At 43.2% G+C, this 20,000-nt stretch overlaps 2 protein-coding genes across 3 annotated transcripts in view; one reads left to right on the forward strand and one right to left on the reverse strand.

Moving 5' to 3' along the window:
* The window catches only part of LOC146305070 (motile sperm domain-containing protein 1-like), an 11,331-nt gene extending 8,865 nt beyond the window's left edge, over positions 1-2,466 (reverse strand). Inside the window, exon 1 of one of the 2 annotated variants that reach the window (XM_084713207.1) lies at positions 2,074-2,466. The gene's annotated coding sequence lies outside the window, so the exon portion shown is untranslated. Of the gene's footprint in view, positions 163-2,073 lie in introns of those variants that run through there. The other variant, XM_084713205.1, reaches the window with a different exon arrangement.
* On the forward strand, positions 1,634-17,379 carry slc25a11 (solute carrier family 25 member 11). Its single transcript, XM_084713204.1, has 9 exons — positions 1,634-1,855; positions 8,386-8,538; positions 8,653-8,770; positions 9,118-9,206; positions 9,287-9,377; positions 9,625-9,715; positions 15,896-15,995; positions 16,104-16,155; positions 16,587-17,379. Exons 1-9 carry the CDS (start codon positions 1,791-1,793, stop codon positions 16,740-16,742), a joined length of 915 nt encoding a protein of 304 aa, XP_084569330.1. The 5' UTR covers positions 1,634-1,790; the 3' UTR covers positions 16,743-17,379.
* The last annotated feature ends 2,621 nt before the right edge of the window (positions 17,380-20,000 follow it).

The following is a 20,000-nucleotide window of genomic DNA, read 5'->3' on the forward strand; positions in this document are numbered from 1 at the left end:
ATTTGTGCGCATAGTTTCTTCATTTAACTTGTTGTATAAACTAATGATGTTGTATAATGTTAATGTTGTTGTTGTGGTTTAGATGTGAAGGTTCGGGGACAGACGTCACCTGATGAACGTTAGACAAAGATCATGATTTGGACTGAAATTATCCCTCTCGCGAGATTTTTCGCGGGTTCCCGTCTTGACCGACCCTCAACAAGCTGTTGCATTTGACCGGTATCGCCCCTCAGAAGATATTAACCAATGAGTGTAAAGGAGTAGAAAGGTGCGGCGTTCTATTGGACGTCAGCCACGTCAGTCTCTGGTTCTGTTTACATTGTTCTGACAGGCGAAAGCGAGAGAACATCTTAGGTTCGTTCGAGATGAAGTGCGCCTTGAGACTAGAACAGATGAGGAGGCCGCAGCAGGAGGTGGAGACAAACCTGAGGTTACCTGAGGTTTGCAGACCACGTTCATACCTGAAGAAACCACGTGTGTTGATCGTTGACTAGAACCAGAGATCCTCCTTCTGTTACGTGGAACATTTGTTCTTTTATCTGCCTTGTAAAACACTTTGAAACTGTTCTTGTGATCAGTCACATATAAAAAAAACTTGATTATTATTATGAAACACAAGATATCTGCTTGTTGACAGATTATTCACAGCTGATCGATTCTGCGCAGGTCTGGATCATCTCGAACTTCTTTTTAATAACATTTAATTAGCTCATTAAATAAATGCAGGTACACAGTACATTTTTAACAATCAATTTCGATTTTAATAATATGCTTCAAATTTGAACAAGAGTATATGTTATATGATAAATAAATCAGAATTCATATAATTAATGATTCTCTTACATAATAATTCACGAGACTAAGTTACAGGTTATATTTACATTATTTATGCTAATAACAATAAGCCATTTGATTTAAAACAAATGCATCTTACAGCTTTCCATTATATTAATTAATGCATGAGAAGAAATACGAGGACTTGAATAAAGTGATAAATAAATTAAATTAATTTGATCCAGCTGATCAAATCAAATGAAAGATGATGCTGTCTTTGATAGGGTGGTTTGATTTTACAGATCGTATGTATCTTTTCACTCTATAATTGTTTTTCTTGTCACCAGCTACTCAGATTTTAATTTATTTAAGTATTATTCAGCATTTAGCGAAAATGGCTTATTTTCTATCGCCTCGAATTCATGATTCTTAAAAAAACACGGGTTTATTAGTTGTTTTGTAAATGCATGTTGCAGAATTATTTTTCAACTAATCATGAATTGTTTCACTTTTTTTTTTTTTTATTATTATTTATCAGATTTCTTTTTATTGTGCTGAGCTGAGGCTGCTTTCAAGTGCTGTCGGAAATAGAACACGCTTGAAAACATTGTATATAGCTGTTCCAAAATAAATGGGGAAAAAGTGAGTTGTCTGTCTGACAAAACATCTAAATGCAAAACAGCTACGTGATCAAATTATTTTACATTTAAACAAAAACAACCGGGTAGTTGCTGCTGTCTAATTGTATTCCTTAATGCGTTACACTAACTTTGACACGATAGTCATCAGATTAACGAGCTTTTCAGGGGACAGTGAAGGCATGCTGGTTCTCCGTCCTCGCCCTCTGATTGGTCGTCGGGAGTCCGTGTGTGCGGACGTGCCCGCTCAGAGAGTCACCTTGCCCCGGCTGCTACAGCTGCTGTACCGGGTACAGATCAGGTGGACCGTCCGGCTCAGAGGACCACAGGCCGGCTCACAGACAGGCAGAGGGCGGGAAACTCATACACCGGGACAACATGGCGGACAAGAAGCCTAAGACCTCCCCGAAGGCTATCAAGTTCCTGTTCGGAGGCTTGGCCGGGTAGGTGCTGCTGTTAGCTCACATGCTAACGTGCTAATGTCAGTGGGGCTGCTAGCAGAGAAGGTAATTATTAGTAACTGCAGGTTATTCAGGTTAAACTCACCTGTTAGTTACCGGTTACTGTGTTATTAACTAACTACAGACTGTGTCTGCTAACTGGTAAGCTAACAGTCTCGTGAGGCTGCACCGTTAGTTACCTGTTAGCTAACGTTACTCACGCTGTCTGTGATTGGCCGGCAGCATAGGGCCGGTGTTATGTCACAGTCTGTCGCCCCTATCGATTTGTACCGCCTGTCAATAAAGATCCGATCAGTCCTCTGCAAACACACCGACGTTAGCTTGAATTAACCAGAGCTAGCCCTGACAGTAACTACGGTTGCCTGCGAAGGACACGTTTGAATCACACGCAGGTCGAGCTCGATTATCTTCCTGTTAAACATGACTGTGTGTTAGCTGGCTGTGTCTGCTGTGATATTAGCTGTTTTCTTCACGTGCACGGTCTGTTTTAAAAACCTGACTGCTGCTGGAAAAGACAGCAAGAGACACAGGAAGACCATTAAAATCATTTTAGTCTGTCAACACGCAGAGACAAAGGACATCAGAATCATCACATAATTATGAAGCAATAAAAAGCAAACACAGGGCAACATCAGGCTGAAAAAATCAACAACAATACCAACACAAATCAACAAAAAATGAAGAATAAATTAAAAAAAAGAGGAAAATTCACTGAATGACATCAGCTCTTGATGATTTTTATAGGTTTAGTTTACATTGTCACATATTGTCCACTTCCATCATAAATATGAAGACTTGAAGTTGTTTGATTGTAATTTGTGAAGGTGGAGTTCAGTGAGTTGCAGGATTCAATGTCAGTGTTTGTTTTACACTTGTTGGGAAAATGGGTCATAGATTTACTTGCCCAAAGTCAATTTTTACTTCTCTGTAAACAAGTAGCTTTTCTTTTTAGTGTTTATCACATAACAACAAAGACTTCAATTATCTGTCATGTTTAGTTCACGACTGCAGTGTCTATAAAAATGTAAGAACAGTGAAAAATGTCTTCAAAGTCTAAGGTGATATATTAAAATGTCTCAATGTGTTCTGCCAAACTAAAACTCAAAGATATTCAGTTTAATGAGAGAAAAGCAAAACAAAACAGGAAATATTTGAGAGGCTGAAACATCCTCAACATCCTCAAACGTCTCGTTTTGTCCACAACTCAAAGATCATCAGTTTACTGTCAGAGAGGAAAGAAACCAGAAAATACTCACATTTAAGAAACTGAAATCAGAGAATTCAAACTTTCTTTCTTTAAAAAAATACTCAAAATAATTGGTGATCAATTTAACAATTGATTCTGCTCTGAGATTATGTCAAAGGGTGATCCTGACGCATCCAGGACACGGGGCGTGAATGAAAGAGGTCGACGCTGGTGTAAAAACAGACCACAGTAACGCTGTGATGAGAACAGCTTCATCGCGGTCACATGATGCCTGCCGCGGGGTTGGGCTGACTGCCGTCATCGCTGCAAATTTTATTCTGAAGGGTCAACCTGATGTTGAGATGAGCACATCAGAGCAGCGTCCACAGTCTGAGAGACAGACAACATCTACAGGACAGAACATGTTGAGCTGATCAGTTAACAACAGAAAATTAATCTGCAACTATTCTGATAATTGATTAGTTGTGTTCCAGCTGAAGTGTTGAAGCTCCTTTAACAAAAGTTAAAAGTGTTTCTGTGTGTGAATGTTTCACCTCGAACACACCTGTTCAGTGGGTTTAACTCCTCAGTAAAACTTTTCAGAACTTTTTCCTCCATGTGCACCAGCTGACTGTCCTCCTCTGTTTGCTGGTGTGGTACCTCCACCTGTTGCTCACAGGTGTGTGTATCACCTGAGACTCACTGATCTCCTGAAACTGAAGAACCGAGGCTGCAGCTCTGAGCTTTAGCTCCATTTTCAAATTTGAAATCACGATCTGATAATAAAAATTTTGTGATAAAGTTTGCGATATGCAGAATGATTAGTGGGAATGATATTTTTTGTCTCACAATTTTCATTTTCACAGAAAAAAAACCAATTAAAATTGTGATGATTTGACCTTTGAACACGTTTTCTCACACCTGGAGAACAGGGTTTGTAGGTGAGGTCATCTGCAGCTCTACAGGACAGGTTTGAACAGTTAAAGTCTACTGAAGTTTTCAAATCACAGGATCCACAGTATTTGTTAAAGGTGAAATGTGTGTCAGAATATCATTTTCAATCAAATATTGAGGAGCTGCAGAGGACGACACATTGTTCTGTAGACTTCAGAAAACATCTTTGTTCAGTTTAGACAAACATTATTTTAATGTGTTTTTACATGAAAAAGAGAATAATGATGTAAAAATTGCCTTTTCCTCTGATATCACAAATTATTTCACAGTTGCAACATCAGTCAAAATAATTTCTTCAGAATCTTCATTATGATGCCATTTCATCATATTTATCTGCTCAAAAAAGTTTCTGTTGGTTTGGAAATTGCAGTTGAACATATTTTGAATTATTTTATTTTGTGATTAATTGAGCAACAAAACAGAACTTTGTTTAAAGTATATTAGTACAGAACCTGTCAACAATACTTTACACAAGCTGTAAAGAACCACACGGTGGCCGAACTATTTTTAGATGTATCGCAATCATCGAATCATTAAAGTCAAAATTCTATTTTCTAAATGTCAGTTAACATGATGCTGACAGAGCGAAAAGGCAGAAGTCAGCTGTGACGTCTGCCAGAGTTCTCCGGGAGAAGTTCTTCATCTTCTCAAAGGGCAGCGATCTTAATCACGTTTTAATTTAGTGTCTCAATAATAGTGTTGTTGAGACAAAGGTGAGGTGTTTTGTGAAAACCGTCACTTTCACTCCGAGATGTTCAGTCGTTCACGGAGCAGAGCAGCGATCAGCTGACCAACACACAACAACTTCAGCCGATTCTGTGATGAAGAAAATCACTGTGCTCAGTGTTTCACCTCCAAAACTCTGCAGAAAAATAAAATCCAACCTGCACCCACGACTTAAAAGATTTTGATGCATCTAGAATTGTTTTCTCTTCCAATCGTTGTCCTCTGAATCATAATCGAGTTGTGAGGTACCAAGAGATTCTCACCGCTACACGGTACAAAGATACAAAGATACAAAGATACAAAGACACAAAGATACAAAGATACAAAGACACAAAGACACAAAGATACAACGGCAGCGGAGTCTGACCAGGACGATACCGATATTAGGGCGTAAAAAATTTTCTAATATTAATATATGAGTCGATGCTACAAAATATTTGACAGATTGATCATAAACTTTATTGTTCAAATGACAGATCACTGAAACAGGAAACTTTCACTGCTGTTTTTAAACAATTATGAATATGTGTAAATATTTATTAAATGAATTAAGAAAAACAACCAAAATCCAAACTGCAAATATTATTCAATGTATAAAAACTTAAGTTTTCATATCAGACATGAGACAACAGACACACTGATACCACAGACGAATACAGCTGTGATCAGCTGATCAGTCTGTTAGTGGGCTCCAAAAGACACATTTAAATCCATGAAATAAAATAAAAGATCAAAAATAAACTACAGAAGAATAAAATGACAGTGCACTGCAGCATAATGAATAAAGAGTCTCAAGTTTACCTTTGAATCTAAAGAGAAAAGTCTTCACCCGAGATTAATAAACCAGGAAGCTTCCAGCTGTCCAGTGATGCATTGTGGGTAAGAAAAAGTCCAGCAGTTTTACTCTCTCTCACATTTAGGGGGTTTCTACAGTGAACTAAAACTAGATGTGTAAAAACATTTTAGTTCCATGAAATAAAAATAAAATTAGAGTTCAGACAAAAACCAAAGTTAAAAATAACACAATGAAAAAATAAAACGAAACTCTTTAAAGTAATAAAAAGAAAAGGGAAGTAAAGAAACTCATCAAAAACACAAATGGAACTCAGCCTGACAGCAGCTGCTGCACGTGTCCTTTAAATGTCACGACCCCCCCGACAAACTCTCAAACATCTCACCCCCCCCCCCCCCCCCCTTCAAGGAGTGTGTTCGTTATCCTGTCCAGCTGCTGGTGTCACACTGACGGTGTGTGTCCTCGCTCACAGACACTCTGTCTGTACGTCCACCGTCTCACGTCCTTCAGTCTGGAAACTGTTCCTGCTTCCTGATCTGTCACCGTCAGACAATAAAGGAAAGATTTCACTTGGTCTTTTTTAAGATATTTACAGTCACAGCAGTATTTTCTTTTTCAATAAATAAAAAAAAAAAATCTTTTTTGATGATTAGTTAATGACTGAAGTCGTTTCTTTACTCATCAGTCAGATGTCAGATGAGTTTTTTTATCTCTGCAAACTGAAAGTCTTTTTGTGTCTTTGTAAACTCATTTTTAGATGATTGATTATCAGTTGATGACCTTCATTTTTAATCAGTTAAATTCTTCATGTCTGTTAGTTAATGATTAATCTGAAACATCTATATTCTGGATATTTGAAGAAATCGCTGCTGCCTGTCATTTTTCCCACCATGCAGTTAATTTTCACAAACTGATAATGAAAATATTTGTTGTTTGCAGCCTGAACTTAATTTACATCATGTCGTCCATATAGTTATGAATTCTGGGTAATCTCTAGAGTGAAGTGTGCGTTTGAAGAGATGAACTGTGATGAAGTGAAAACTTTTTGTTGGTCTCTTTCTCAGTTCAGTGGATTATTTTTTATTTTTCTCCGTCAGTGTTTTAAAGGTCACATGTTGGACCATGAACTCGTGATGAAAACCTGTTTGAACCAGTTAATCCTCTGTTCACTCACTCACACTCGACGACACAGCGCTGAGACGTGTACAAATAGTTTAAATGATGCAGACAGAATTAGTGTCCACATCTGAACAGGAGGACGTCACAGCGTCTTGTTTCAGGGACGGTTCATGGACTCACGTACTCGTCAATCCTCGCTTCTTAAATAAGAACAACTCTAATCAGTGCCATGATGGTTTACAGCTCGCTCTCCATCACAGCTCTTCATCAAACTTTTAATCAAAAAAGTGCATTTTTCAAAATGCTTGAGGTTCAATATTTGTTAGAGACAAACTGTGTGTCCGAGTACCACTTTAACTAAAATGATGCAGAGACGGAAACAGATCTCTGAATAAATGTTTTTCAATTAAAATCAGAATAATAACTTACAAATTATCGTTCCCTCTGATATCACAAATCATATCACACTTCAATATCAGTCACAATAATTCCAATTAGATTTTTTTTCCAAATCTTTCAGTCCTGTTCTCTATTGAAAATATTGACCTTTGTGTTTGTTCAACAGGTAGAATAGATATTAATGAATGAGTGTTTGTGTCAGGATGGACCCTGAACGTCACGTCAGACTCATTTATTACAGTACGAACTGTTCAGAGCTCTGATAACACACTGTCATCATCATCATCATCATCATCATCATCAGACTTCATCATGTGAAAAAAGCTCCTCTGTCACAAAATCAAACAGTCACATGGTTTCAGCTGCTTCCTGCCTCAAAATAAAACGTACAAACACATAAAAGACTGAAGTGAGCAACTTGAAGCCGTCTGTCTCTGGATTAAGGAGGTGATACTGTTAAATACACACACACACGCACACACACACACACACACGCGCACACGCGCACGCACACACACACACACATATATGTGTCAGACTTGTTGTTTACCTCTCTCTCTCTCTCTCTCCCTCCCTCTCTCTCTCTCTCTGTCTCTCTCTCTCTGTCTCTCTCTCTCTCTGTTTCTCTCTCCCCCCCGTCTCTCTCCCCCCCCCCCGTCTCTCTCTCTCTCCCCCCCCTGTCTCTCTCTCTCTCTCTCCCTCCCCCCCCTCTGTCTCTCTCTCTCTCTGTCTCTCTCTCTCTCCCTCCCCCCCTGTCTCTCTCTGTCTCTCTCTCTCTCTCCCCCCCTCTGTCTCTCTCTCTCTCTCTCTCTCTCTCTCTCTCTCCCCCCCCCTCTGTCTCTCTCTCCCCCCCTCTGTCTCTCTCCCCCCCCGTCTCTGTCTCTCTCTCTCTCTCTCCCCCCCTCTGTCTCTCTCTCTCTCTCTCTCTCTCTCTCTCCCCCCCTCTGTCTCTCTCTCTCTCTGTCTCTCTCTCTCCCCCCCCCCCTGTCTCTCTCTCTCTCTCTCTCCCCCCCGTCTCTCTCTCCCCCCGTCTCTCTCTCTCTCTCCCCCCCCCTCTGTCTCTCTCTCTCTCCCCCCCCCTCTGTCTCTCTCTCTCTCTCTCTCCCCCCCCTCTGTCTCTCTCTCTCTCTCTCTCTCCCCCCCTCTGTCTCTCTCTCTCTCTCCCCCCCCCCTCTGTCTCTCTCTCTCTCTCTCTCTCTCTCTCCCCCCCCCTCTGTCTCTCTCTCTCTCTGTCTCTCTCTCTCTCTCTCCCCCCCCCCCCCCCCCCCCCGTCTCTCTCTCTCTCCCCCCCCCCCTCTCTCTCTCTCTCTCTCTCTCTCTCTCCCCCCCCTCCAGGATGGGTGCGACAGTCTTCGTGCAGCCGTTGGACCTGGTGAAGAACCGGATGCAGCTGAGCGGTCAGGGTACGAAGGCTCGCGAGTACAGAACCAGCTTCCACGCTCTGTTCTCCATCCTGAGGAACGAGGGAGTCGGAGGAATCTACACCGGGTCAGACTTCACCTTCAGTCCACTGACACCAACATGTTTCAGGGTTTACTGTGTTTTATGATTCTCACTTTTATTTAATAAAAAAAGAGACGAATCCTTTATTTTCTGTCTCAGTTTGTCTGCAGGTTTGTTGCGTCAGGCAACGTACACGACGACTCGTCTGGGAATCTACACCATCCTGTTTGAGAAGATGACTGGAGCCGATGGACGACCACCCAACTTCTTCCTCAAAGTACTTTCACACAACGTTTTTACTGTTTTCAGGAGGTGGCCATCGTTTACGTGTTCGATGTGACAGAGGCTGAAGGGTCATGATGCCTTTTTGTCATATATGATAAATATATGTCTGACATTGGTCACAAACCAAACTGGTTAAAATTCACAGAGCTGTCATGACAACCGTGGACGGACATCCTGCCTCCACAGACTCACAAACATTAGGGGGTGTGGCTTCACGGCCCCGATGCTGTGGCTGCGCTGACGCGTCGCTCCAGCGATCAGCGGCGGTCGATGAAGCATCATTCTGTTTGTGCGTCCGGTCGGTCAGCTGGTTACAGTAACTGTCTGCTCCCCCTGCAGGCGCTGATCGGTATGACAGCTGGAGCTACAGGAGCGTTTGTTGGGACGCCAGCAGAGGTCGCACTGATCAGGATGACAGCTGACGGACGGTGAGACACAAAGACAGACAAACAAGGTCATGTGATGTCTGTTGTCAGGGTAACCTGATGGTTTACTGTCTGTCCTGCAGTCTCCCTCCAGCTGAGAGGAGAGGTTACACCAACGTTTTTAACGCTCTGGCTCGAATCACCAGAGAAGAAGGAGTCACTACGCTGTGGAGGGTGAGCTCACACTCAGATATTCTTCATTCTGATGATCAATAAATCATTCAGGTCATTTTCAAGCATTAAATATTACAACTTTAATCTTTATATATTTTCACTTTATCCTCGAAATATTACAAGAACTATTACAGCTGGAGTCTGGACATGTTTTCAGACATTTAATAGATAAATGATAAATTGATGATTCAGTGATTGATTTATTGGTGTGTGTGTGTGTGTGTGTGTGTGTGTGTGTGTGTTGTAGGGGTGTATTCCCACGATGGCTCGAGCAGTGGTGGTGAACGCAGCTCAGCTGGCCTCCTACTCTCAGTCCAAACAGGCGCTGCTAGACTCAGGTACACGCTCAACACGCTCAACACGCTCAACACGTTCAACACGCTCAACACGCTCAACACGTTCAACACGTTCAACACGTTCAACACGTTCAACACGCTCAACACGCTCAACACATTCAACACGCTCAACACGCTCAACACGCTCAACACGTTCAACAAGCTCAACACGCTCAACACGCTCAACACGCTCAACACGCTCAACACGTTCAACACGCTCAACACATTCAACACGCTCAACACGCTCAACACGCTCAACACGCTCAACACGCTCAACACGTTCAACACGTTCAACACGCTCAACACGTTCAACACGCTCAACACGTTCAACACGCTCAACACGCTCAACACGCTCAACACGTTCAACAAGCTCAACACGTTCAACAAGCTCAACAAGCTCAACACGCTCAACACGCTCAACACGTTCAACACGTTCAACAAGCTCAACAAGCTCAACACGCTCAACACGCTCAACACGCTCAACACGCTCAACACGTTCAACACGCTCAACACGCTCAACACGCTCAACACGCTCAACACGTTCAACACGTTCAACACGCTCAACACGCTCAACACGTTCAACACGCTCAACACGCTCAACACGCTCAACAGGCTCAACACGTTCAACACGTTCAACACGTTCAACACGTTCAACACGCTCAACACGTTCAACACGTTCAACACGCTCAACACGCTCAACACGCTCAACACGTTCAACACGTTCAACACGTTCAACACGCTCAACACGTTCAACACGCTCAACACGTTTACGTTCAACACGCTCAACACGCTCAACACGCTCAACACGCTCAACACGTTTACGTTCAACACGCTCAACACGCTCAACACGTTCAACACGTTCAACACGCTCAACACGCTCAACACGTTCAACACGCTCAACACGCTCAACACGCTCAACACGTTCAACACGTTCAACACGCTCAACACGCTCAACACGCTCAACACGCTCAACACGTTCAACACGTTCAACACGCTCAACACGCTCAACACGTTTACGTTCAACACGCTCAACACGCTCAACACGCTCAACACGCTCAACACGTTTACGTTCAACACGCTCAACACGTTCAACACGTTCAACACGCTCAACACGCTCAACACGTTCAACACGCTCAACACGTTCAACACGCTCAACACGTTCAACACGCTCAACACGTTCAACACGTTCAACACGCTCAACACGTTCAACACGTTCAACACGCTCAACACGTTCAACACGCTCAACACGTTCAACACGCTCAACACGTTTACGTTCAACACGCTCAACACGCTCAACACGCTCAACACGCTCAACACGTTTACGTTCAACACGCTCAACACGCTCAACACGTTCAACACGTTCAACACGTTCAACACGCTCAACACGTTCAACACGTTCAACACGCTCAACACGCTCAACACGTTTACGTTCAACACGCTCAACACGCTCAACACGTTCAACACGTTTACGTTCAACACGCTCAACACGCTCAACACGTTCAACACGTTTACGTTCAACACGTTTACGTTCAACACGTTCAACACGCTCAACACGTTCAACACGTTTACGTTCAACACGCTCAACACGCTCAACACGTTCAACACGTTCAACACGCTCAACAGGCTCAACACGCTCAACACGTTCAACACGCTCAACACGTTCAACACGTTCAACACGCTCAACACGCTCAACACGTTTACGTTCAACACGCTCAACACGCTCAACACGTTTACGTTCAACACGCTCAACACGCTCAACACGTTCAACACGCTCAACACGTTCAACACGTTCAACACGCTCAACACGTTCAACACGCTCAACACGCTCAACACGTTCAACACGCTCAACACGCTCAACACGTTTCCGTTCAACACGCTCAACACGTTCAACACGCTCAACACGTTCAACACGTTCAACACGCTCAACACGCTCAACACGTTTACGTTCAACACGCTCAACACGCTCAACACGTTCAACACGTTCAACACGCTCAACACGTTTACGTTCAACACGCTCAACACGTTCAACACGTTCAACACGCTCAACACGCTCAACACGTTTACGTTCAACACGCTCAACACGCTCAACACGCTCAACACGTTCAACACGTTCAACACGCTCAACACGCTCAACACGCTCAACACGTTCAACACGCTCAACACGCTCAACACGCTCAACACGTTCAACACGCTCAACACGCTCAACACGCTCAACAGGCTCAACACGCTCAACACGTTCAACACGCTCAACACGCTCAACACGCTCAACACGTTCAACAGGCTCAACAGGCTCAACAGGCTCAACACGCTCAACACGCTCAACACGCTCAACACGCTCAACACGCTCAACAGGCTCAACACGTTCAACACGTTCAACACGTTCAACACGCTCAACACGTTCAACACGTTCAACACGCTCAACACGCTCAACACGCTCAACACGTTCAACACGTTCAACACGCTCAACACGTTCAACACGCTCAACACGTTTACGTTCAACACGCTCAACACGTTCAACACGCTCAACACGCTCAACACGCTCAACACGCTCAACACGTTTACGTTCAACACGCTCAACACGCTCAACACGTTCAACACGTTCAACACGCTCAACACGCTCAACACGTTCAACACGCTCAACACGCTCAACACGCTCAACACGTTCAACACGTTCAACACGCTCAACACGCTCAACACGCTCAACACGTTCAACATGTTCAACACGCTCAACACGCTCAACACGTTTACGTTCAACACGCTCAACACGCTCAACACGCTCAACACGCTCAACACGTTTACGTTCAACACGCTCAACACGTTCAACACGTTCAACACGCTCAACACGCTCAACACGTTCAACACGCTCAACACGTTCAACACGCTCAACACGTTCAACACGCTCAACACGTTCAACACGTTCAACACGCTCAACACGTTCAACACGTTCAACACGCTCAACACGTTCAACACGCTCAACACGTTCAACACGCTCAACACGTTTACGTTCAACACGCTCAACACGCTCAACACGCTCAACACGCTCAACACGTTTACGTTCAACACGCTCAACACGCTCAACACGTTCAACACGTTCAACACGTTCAACACGCTCAACACGTTCAACACGTTCAACACGCTCAACACGCTCAACACGTTTACGTTCAACACGCTCAACACGCTCAACACGTTCAACACGTTTACGTTCAACACGCTCAACACGCTCAACACGTTCAACACGTTTACGTTCAACACGTTTACGTTCAACACGTTCAACACGCTCAACACGTTCAACACGTTTACGTTCAACACGCTCAACACGCTCAACACGTTCAACACGTTCAACACGCTCAACAGGCTCAACACGCTCAACACGTTCAACACGCTCAACACGTTCAACACGTTCAACACGCTCAACACGCTCAACACGTTTACGTTCAACACGCTCAACACGCTCAACACGTTTACGTTCAACACGCTCAACACGCTCAACACGTTCAACACGCTCAACACGTTCAACACGTTCAACACGCTCAACACGTTCAACACGCTCAACACGCTCAACACGTTCAACACGCTCAACACGCTCAACACGTTTCCGTTCAACACGCTCAACACGTTCAACACGCTCAACACGTTCAACACGTTCAACACGCTCAACACGCTCAACACGCTCAACACGTTTACGTTCAACACGCTCAACACGCTCAACACGTTCAACACGTTCAACACGCTCAACACGTTTACGTTCAACACGCTCAACACGTTCAACACGTTCAACACGCTCAACACGCTCAACACGTTTACGTTCAACACGCTCAACACGCTCAACACGCTCAACACGTTCAACACGCTCAACACGCTCAACACGCTCAACACGTTCAACACGCTCAACACGCTCAACACGCTCAACACGTTCAACACGCTCAACACGTTCAACACGCTCAACACGCTCAACACGCTCAACACGTTCAACACGTTCAACACGCTCAACACGCTCAACACGCTCAACACGTTCAACAGGCTCAACACGCTCAACACGTTCAACACGCTCAACACGCTCAACACGCTCAACACGCTCAACACGTTCAACAGGCTCAACACGCTCAACACGCTCAACACGCTCAACACGCTCAACAGGCTCAACAGGCTCAACACGCTCAACACGTTCAACACGCTCAACACGCTCAACACGCTCAACACGTTCAACAGGCTCAACAGGCTCAACACGCTCAACACGCTCAACACGTTCAACACGTTCAACACGCTCAACACGCTCAACACGCTCAACACGCTCAACAGGCTCAACACGTTCAACACGCTCAACACGCTCAACACGCTCAACACGCTCAACACGTTCAACAGGCTCAACACGCTCAACACGCTCAACACGCTCAACACGCTCAACAGGCTCAACAGGCTCAACACGCTCAACACGTTCAACACGCTCAACACGCTCAACACGCTCAACACGTTCAACAGGCTCAACAGGCTCAACACGCTCAACACGCTCAACACGTTCAACACGTTCAACACGCTCAACACGCTCAACACGCTCAACACGCTCAACAGGCTCAACACGCTCAACACGTTCAACACGCTCAACACGTTCAACACGCTCAACACGCTCAACACGCTCAACACGTTCAACACGCTCAACACGCTCAACACGCTCAACACGCTCAACACGTTCAACACGTTCAACAAGCTCAACACGTTCAACACGTTCAACACGCTCAACACGCTCAACACGTTCAACACGCTCAACACGCTCAACACGCTCAACACGTTCAACACGCTCAACACGCTCAACACGTTCAACACGCTCAACACGCTCAACACGCTCAACACGTTCAACACGTTCAACAAGCTCAACACGTTCAACACGCTCAACACGCTCAACACGTTCAACACGCTCAACACGTTCAACACGTTCAACAAGCTCAACACGTTCAACACGCTCAACACGTTCAACACGCTCAACACGTTCAACACGCTCAACACGTTCAACACGTTCAACACGTTCAACACGTTCAACATGTTTTCAACAGGTTTTTGAAATTCAGCGTGACGAGGTTTTAGTTCATCAACAGATTCATGGTTTTAAAAAAAAGAGGGGGGGTAAAGTGGGATGTTGTGGTCCAGTTTTTGAGAGATGAGGGTTATTACATTGTTCCAGAAGGTTTGGTCTGTTGTTGAGATGCACTGGAAACATCTGTCTGTCTGTGAAGCCCAGTGAGTGCCGTCTGTGTTCTGTGTTGTTCTGTGTTGTTCTGTGTTGGGTTCTGTGTTGGGTTCTCAGTGATTTATTATTATACATACAAAACCCATCAGCATCACTTCCTGCAGTGTTTAAACTCATCTCAGACTTTTCTGTTAATTGGTCCAAATCCACCATCCTCCCACTAAATCTAGTCTAATCTAATCTAATCTAGTCTAATCTAATCTAATCTAGTCTAATCTAATCTAATCTAGTCTAATCTAATCTAATCTAGTCTAATCTAGTCTAGTCTAGTCTAATCTAGTCTAATCTAATCTACCATGTAAAGACCACAACCCCCAAACATCCCTTCACCGTTCTAACCGCTAACGTTCGATATCTGGGCGCTGATATCTTCGCCAAGCTTCCAGAGTTGTTCCACCTCAATTTCACGTCCATCTTCAAGTCATCTGAAGATCAGTTAAACGGTTGGTCTGTGTCTCAGGTCACATCGTCAGCATGTCGGTTCTACCCAGAACCAACTACGTCTTTATGACCCTCGTCTGACCAACAACCGACTGGTTCAATACACTCGATTCTCTGATCAATAAATTCTACTGGAAAAATCAGCAACCTCGAATCAAACACACAACATTACAGAAAAGTGAAGAGCTTGGAGGTTTAAATGCCACAAACTTCCTTTAGTACTGCCTGACTGATGAAATGATCACCAGAACCCACAGTTAGAACGAGAACCGTGAGGAACTCTTATCAAAGATTTACCATTTCTCTCAACAGCAGTAAAAAAACATAAGTACTACAAGAACACCGTCATTTAAGACATTTTTAACACGTTGAACACATGAAATAAATCCTCCTGTATGTAATGTGTGTGTGTGTGTGTGTGTGTGTGTGTGTGCGTGTGTGTGTGTGCGTGTGTGTGTGTGTGTGTGCGTGTGTGCGTGTGTGTGTGTGTGTGTTTTCAGGGTATTTTGGAGACGATATCTTGTGTCATTTCTGTGCCAGTATGATCAGTGGTCTGGTTACCACGGCAGCATCGATGCCTGTCGATATTGTAAAGACCAGGTGAGACACTCGCTCCATCGCTTCTTCTCATTGGTTCATTTTTCCTCCACTCAAGTTGTCATCAGATAAAAAGATGCTGTAAAACATTATTTCCTGTTTGTCTGTCAGGATTCAGAACATGAAGATGATCGACGGGAAGCCTGAGTATAAAAACGGTTTGGTGAGTCACAACTTTATTTAAATTCACACAGAGGTCATGAAGGGGTTAAATCAGTGTTGACCTTTGACCTTCTCATGTTCAATCAATCACTTCTAAAACTGAACACACAACAAATTGTTTTCTCAAAATATTACAAGTGAAGACAAACAGAAGTAGAAGATGAAAGTTGTAAATCTTCAGGAATATTATCTCCCTCTTTAATTCACCATCAGAAATATGATATAAATATATCAACTTTTTCTTCAAATTTTATTATTGAATTTTTAATTGACTATAAAAATAATTGTTAGTTTCCGCCTCATATTAACCCTCAATATTACTCCTGAAAAGTTTCTTTCACTGTGACGACGATAAACACTTGGACTTCATTCTGCAGCTTCCCCTCCTTCTTCTTCTGTGGATGAAATGTTGTGTTTCCTGTTTGTCATCAGGAGGTGCTGATGAGAGTTGTGCGCTCTGAAGGCTTCTTCTCGCTGTGGAAAGGTTTCACGCCGTACTACGCTCGCCTCGGGCCGCACACCGTCCTCACCTTCATCTTCCTGGAACAGATGAACCGTCTGTACAAGACCTACGTCCTCGACCGCTAACACACACACACACACACACACACTGAAACACACGCGGACTGCAGCACAAACCTCATCAACCGCTGCCATTACATGAAACTCAAGAATTTAAAGGAGCAGTGCCACATTTATCCACACACCCTCCTGTTTTTCTGTTCCATAAAACGGTGGACTGCTCCTTTAATCCCCACACACTGCCAGAAAGACACACAAACAGCCAGCAGTTTGATTGGAGCTCAGTGAGAGTCAGTGTTAACACACACACACACGCACGCACACACACACACACGCACGCACGCACGCACACACACACACACACACACACACGCTACGACACACACACACACACACACACACACACACACACACACACACACACACACACACGCTACGACACACACACACACACACACACACACACACACACACACACACACACACAGAGATTCTTTTTGTAAAGAAAAGAATGTAAAATGAACATAGTTCAAACATCAGTTAGTATAATTAAGTATAAATAATTAACAATAAGTCTTATTCGTAGAACTATGACCCCCCCCCCCCCCGACAACACACAGCATCATGGGATTGCTTGGTAACCATGGTTACAGCCAGTGAAATACTGATGGAGAGAAAGATGAATAAACAGTTTGAGCCTCAACTTGTTTTTTGTCACTTTGTTGAGTTTAAACTCTTTGCTTTATTATCGTGACTTATTACCATATTTAATGTAATATTTTCTCAAAATATTTTAATTTGAAATATTTTTCCTGAGGGGAACATGGGGTGAAAAAATAAATATGGATGGAAAAGATTCTTATGCATAACTGTCGCGCTGCCCTGCAAACTTTCATTGGAAACTTTTGTGAAAGAACACAAAGCTTTTGCTAAATTTTTGCATGCGGTTCTGTCTTCCTGCACCAAACCCCTCAGTTGCAGAGTGGGACAAGACGTTTGTGTCCTTTGACAAATCTTTTGTGTTTCCTGACTAAACTTTTGTACAAAGTCTTTAGGTTCAGTCAGAACGTTTGCGTCCCTCCTGATATAAAAAGTGATTCCACTTCTGAGTCAAAACTGACGGGAGAAAACTGGATCATTGTGATTTTACAGAAGTAATGAACGTTCAGGTTTAACGTTTCAGCTTCAGTAACTTCAGTAACGTTTCTGTGTTTGTTTCATCAGCAGCTTGTCTTAATGTTAGCGGACATGCTAACTGGCTAACTTGATCTCTGAAACAACATGTTGATGGTTTGTTTTTTTCTCAGCGTCCCTTCAGTCGTCATCTATATTTTGACTTTTTTAGTTTGAGCTTCAAACAGATTTAGTTTTTTTGTAGAATACGTCCCATGAGCACTTCTTCATGTCAAGATGTCATGTTCTCGTGTTCTCATGTCTGAGAACATTCAGAACAGAGTGCAGTTTTATTCTTACTGTTCCCTTTGATTTATACATAATTATAGAAAATAAATTTTCACCTGCTGCTGATAAAATCACAGCCTCAGAATATGAGCCTCTAACATCCAAAATGTCTTTTTCTCCATTTGAACAAGTTAATTTTTTGAAAATAAACGATATTGAGATCAGTTTTTGTTCACAAACAGAAAAATCTGCAGGACAATAAAAGTTATTTTTATTGATCTCAATATTTTATGACAAAACTTTTAATCTATAAAATGTCCTTCGTTCAGTTTCTGTGAAGTCTCGAACGTCCTCGTCTGCAGGTTGGAGACACCTGTTGTAGCTTCATGTGTCCAGCAGGTGGCAGCATAAACAGCCTCAGTGTTGCAGTATGTGGACAAAAGTATGTGGACACTGTCCTGTCTGAGACATCTGAGTCCACTGAAGGAAAATTTAATTGTCACAGCAAACAGTGAAATTTCAGACAAAATACTGAATCAATTCATTTTTAAAATATTGTTTGTTTATCCATTAATAATGACTGAGTGACAGCATCACAGTGAGGAGACAGATATTAAGTTTAATAGATTATCTTTTAACCCATTAACAGCTAATTTAACTGTAACATTCATTTTACCATTAATGAATAAAAAAATGTTATTTTATCTCACTTATTTATGTTAATTATGATAATTAAAGGAATCAGTGTCCATGTTTGAATGTCCGAATACTTTTGGCCGTGTCTGGTGTCAGTGGAGGATCGTGATTAGATCAAAAAATTAAACAGAGATCTAAATATTAATGTTTACATTTTAAAGGATCGCTCCGGACGAAGAAAGACTCTAGACTCAGGTGCATTATGGGAAATGTAGGATGCAGTGTTTGGGGCCTCATAGTCAGGATATCTGCAACAACTTCTCTGAGGGAACTATTTAATGTTGAGGACGTGTTTCAGTCTCAGAGGACAAACTACAGGCAGCGACTGAAGACAACGAGAGGAAGTACAAAAACTCCATCTCTGCTGCTTATGAAACGACAGCAGTGTGTGTGTGTGTGTGTGTCATGAGTATAATCCTCCGAACAGGAAGTCAAGGGTTCTGACAGGAAGTAGGCGTGGTCTGATCAGAAGACACAGTGTAAGTTTCTCCAAAAAAACCCTGCATGAATTATCTGCTATAAGACGTGTGTGAATCTCATTATAAGACAGTGTGTGTGTGTGTGTGTGTGTGTGTGTGTGTGAGTGTGTGTTTATCACAGCCACACACACACACACACTCTCTCCACTTTACCTTATAAGGACACACACAAACTTTATATTCCTTCAAGCTGCAGTAAAGACACCACTTCCTCTTCACTCACTCGCCTCAACGTCTTTCAACTTGACTCAGAAAACAAGAGTTCACACTTGCTGAGGAAGTGTGTGTGTGTGTGTGTGTGTGTGTGTGTGTGTGTGTGTGTGTGTGTGTGTGTGTGTGTCACTTCCTCTGCTCTCATCAACGTTCTGCTTCAGACTCCATAAATGGCTGATGAACTGTTAGCGTGTGTGAACGTGACTCCAGGCTGGGTCACATTTAGCCTAGCTTAGCACAAACACTGTAAGTGGAGGGAAACTGTTAGCAATCCAAAGACAAACAGGACTGTTTGTGTCTGACATCACTTTGTTTGTAACAGACAGTCTAGAAAAACGACAGTGAATGTTGTGCTCTGGTGTACAGAGAAACTAAGCTGGATGTTATTTTTGTTTGAAGAAGCAGGTGAAGAAGTTTGAAGATTTGAAAAGCGTGAAAGTTTTGAAGGATACGTCATGTCGCGTGAAACTTCAGATACCGTTCATTTTTGGTTTGACACTGGACACAAACTGCCGTCTTCCTGTTTAAAGTCCTT

The sequence above is a fragment of the Lutjanus erythropterus genome, chromosome 23, assembly GCF_056507025.1.
Source record: "Lutjanus erythropterus isolate fLutEry1 chromosome 23, fLutEry1.hap2, whole genome shotgun sequence".
Taxonomy (NCBI): Eukaryota; Metazoa; Chordata; class Actinopteri; order Lutjaniformes; family Lutjanidae; genus Lutjanus; species Lutjanus erythropterus.

Excerpts from the sequence above, each read along its gene's own strand:
- slc25a11 (XM_084713204.1), top strand. The coding sequence starts at position 1,791 with ATGGCGGACAAGAAGCCTAAGACCTCCCCGAAGGCTATCAAGTTCCTG. Across the intron at positions 1,856-8,385 it reads CTGTTCGGAGGCTTGGCCGG|GATGGGTGCGACAGTCTTCG; the intron begins GTAGGTGCTGCT and ends CCCCCCCTCCAG. Across the intron at positions 9,716-15,895 it reads ACAGGCGCTGCTAGACTCAG|GGTATTTTGGAGACGATATC; the intron begins GTACACGCTCAA and ends GTGTGTTTTCAG.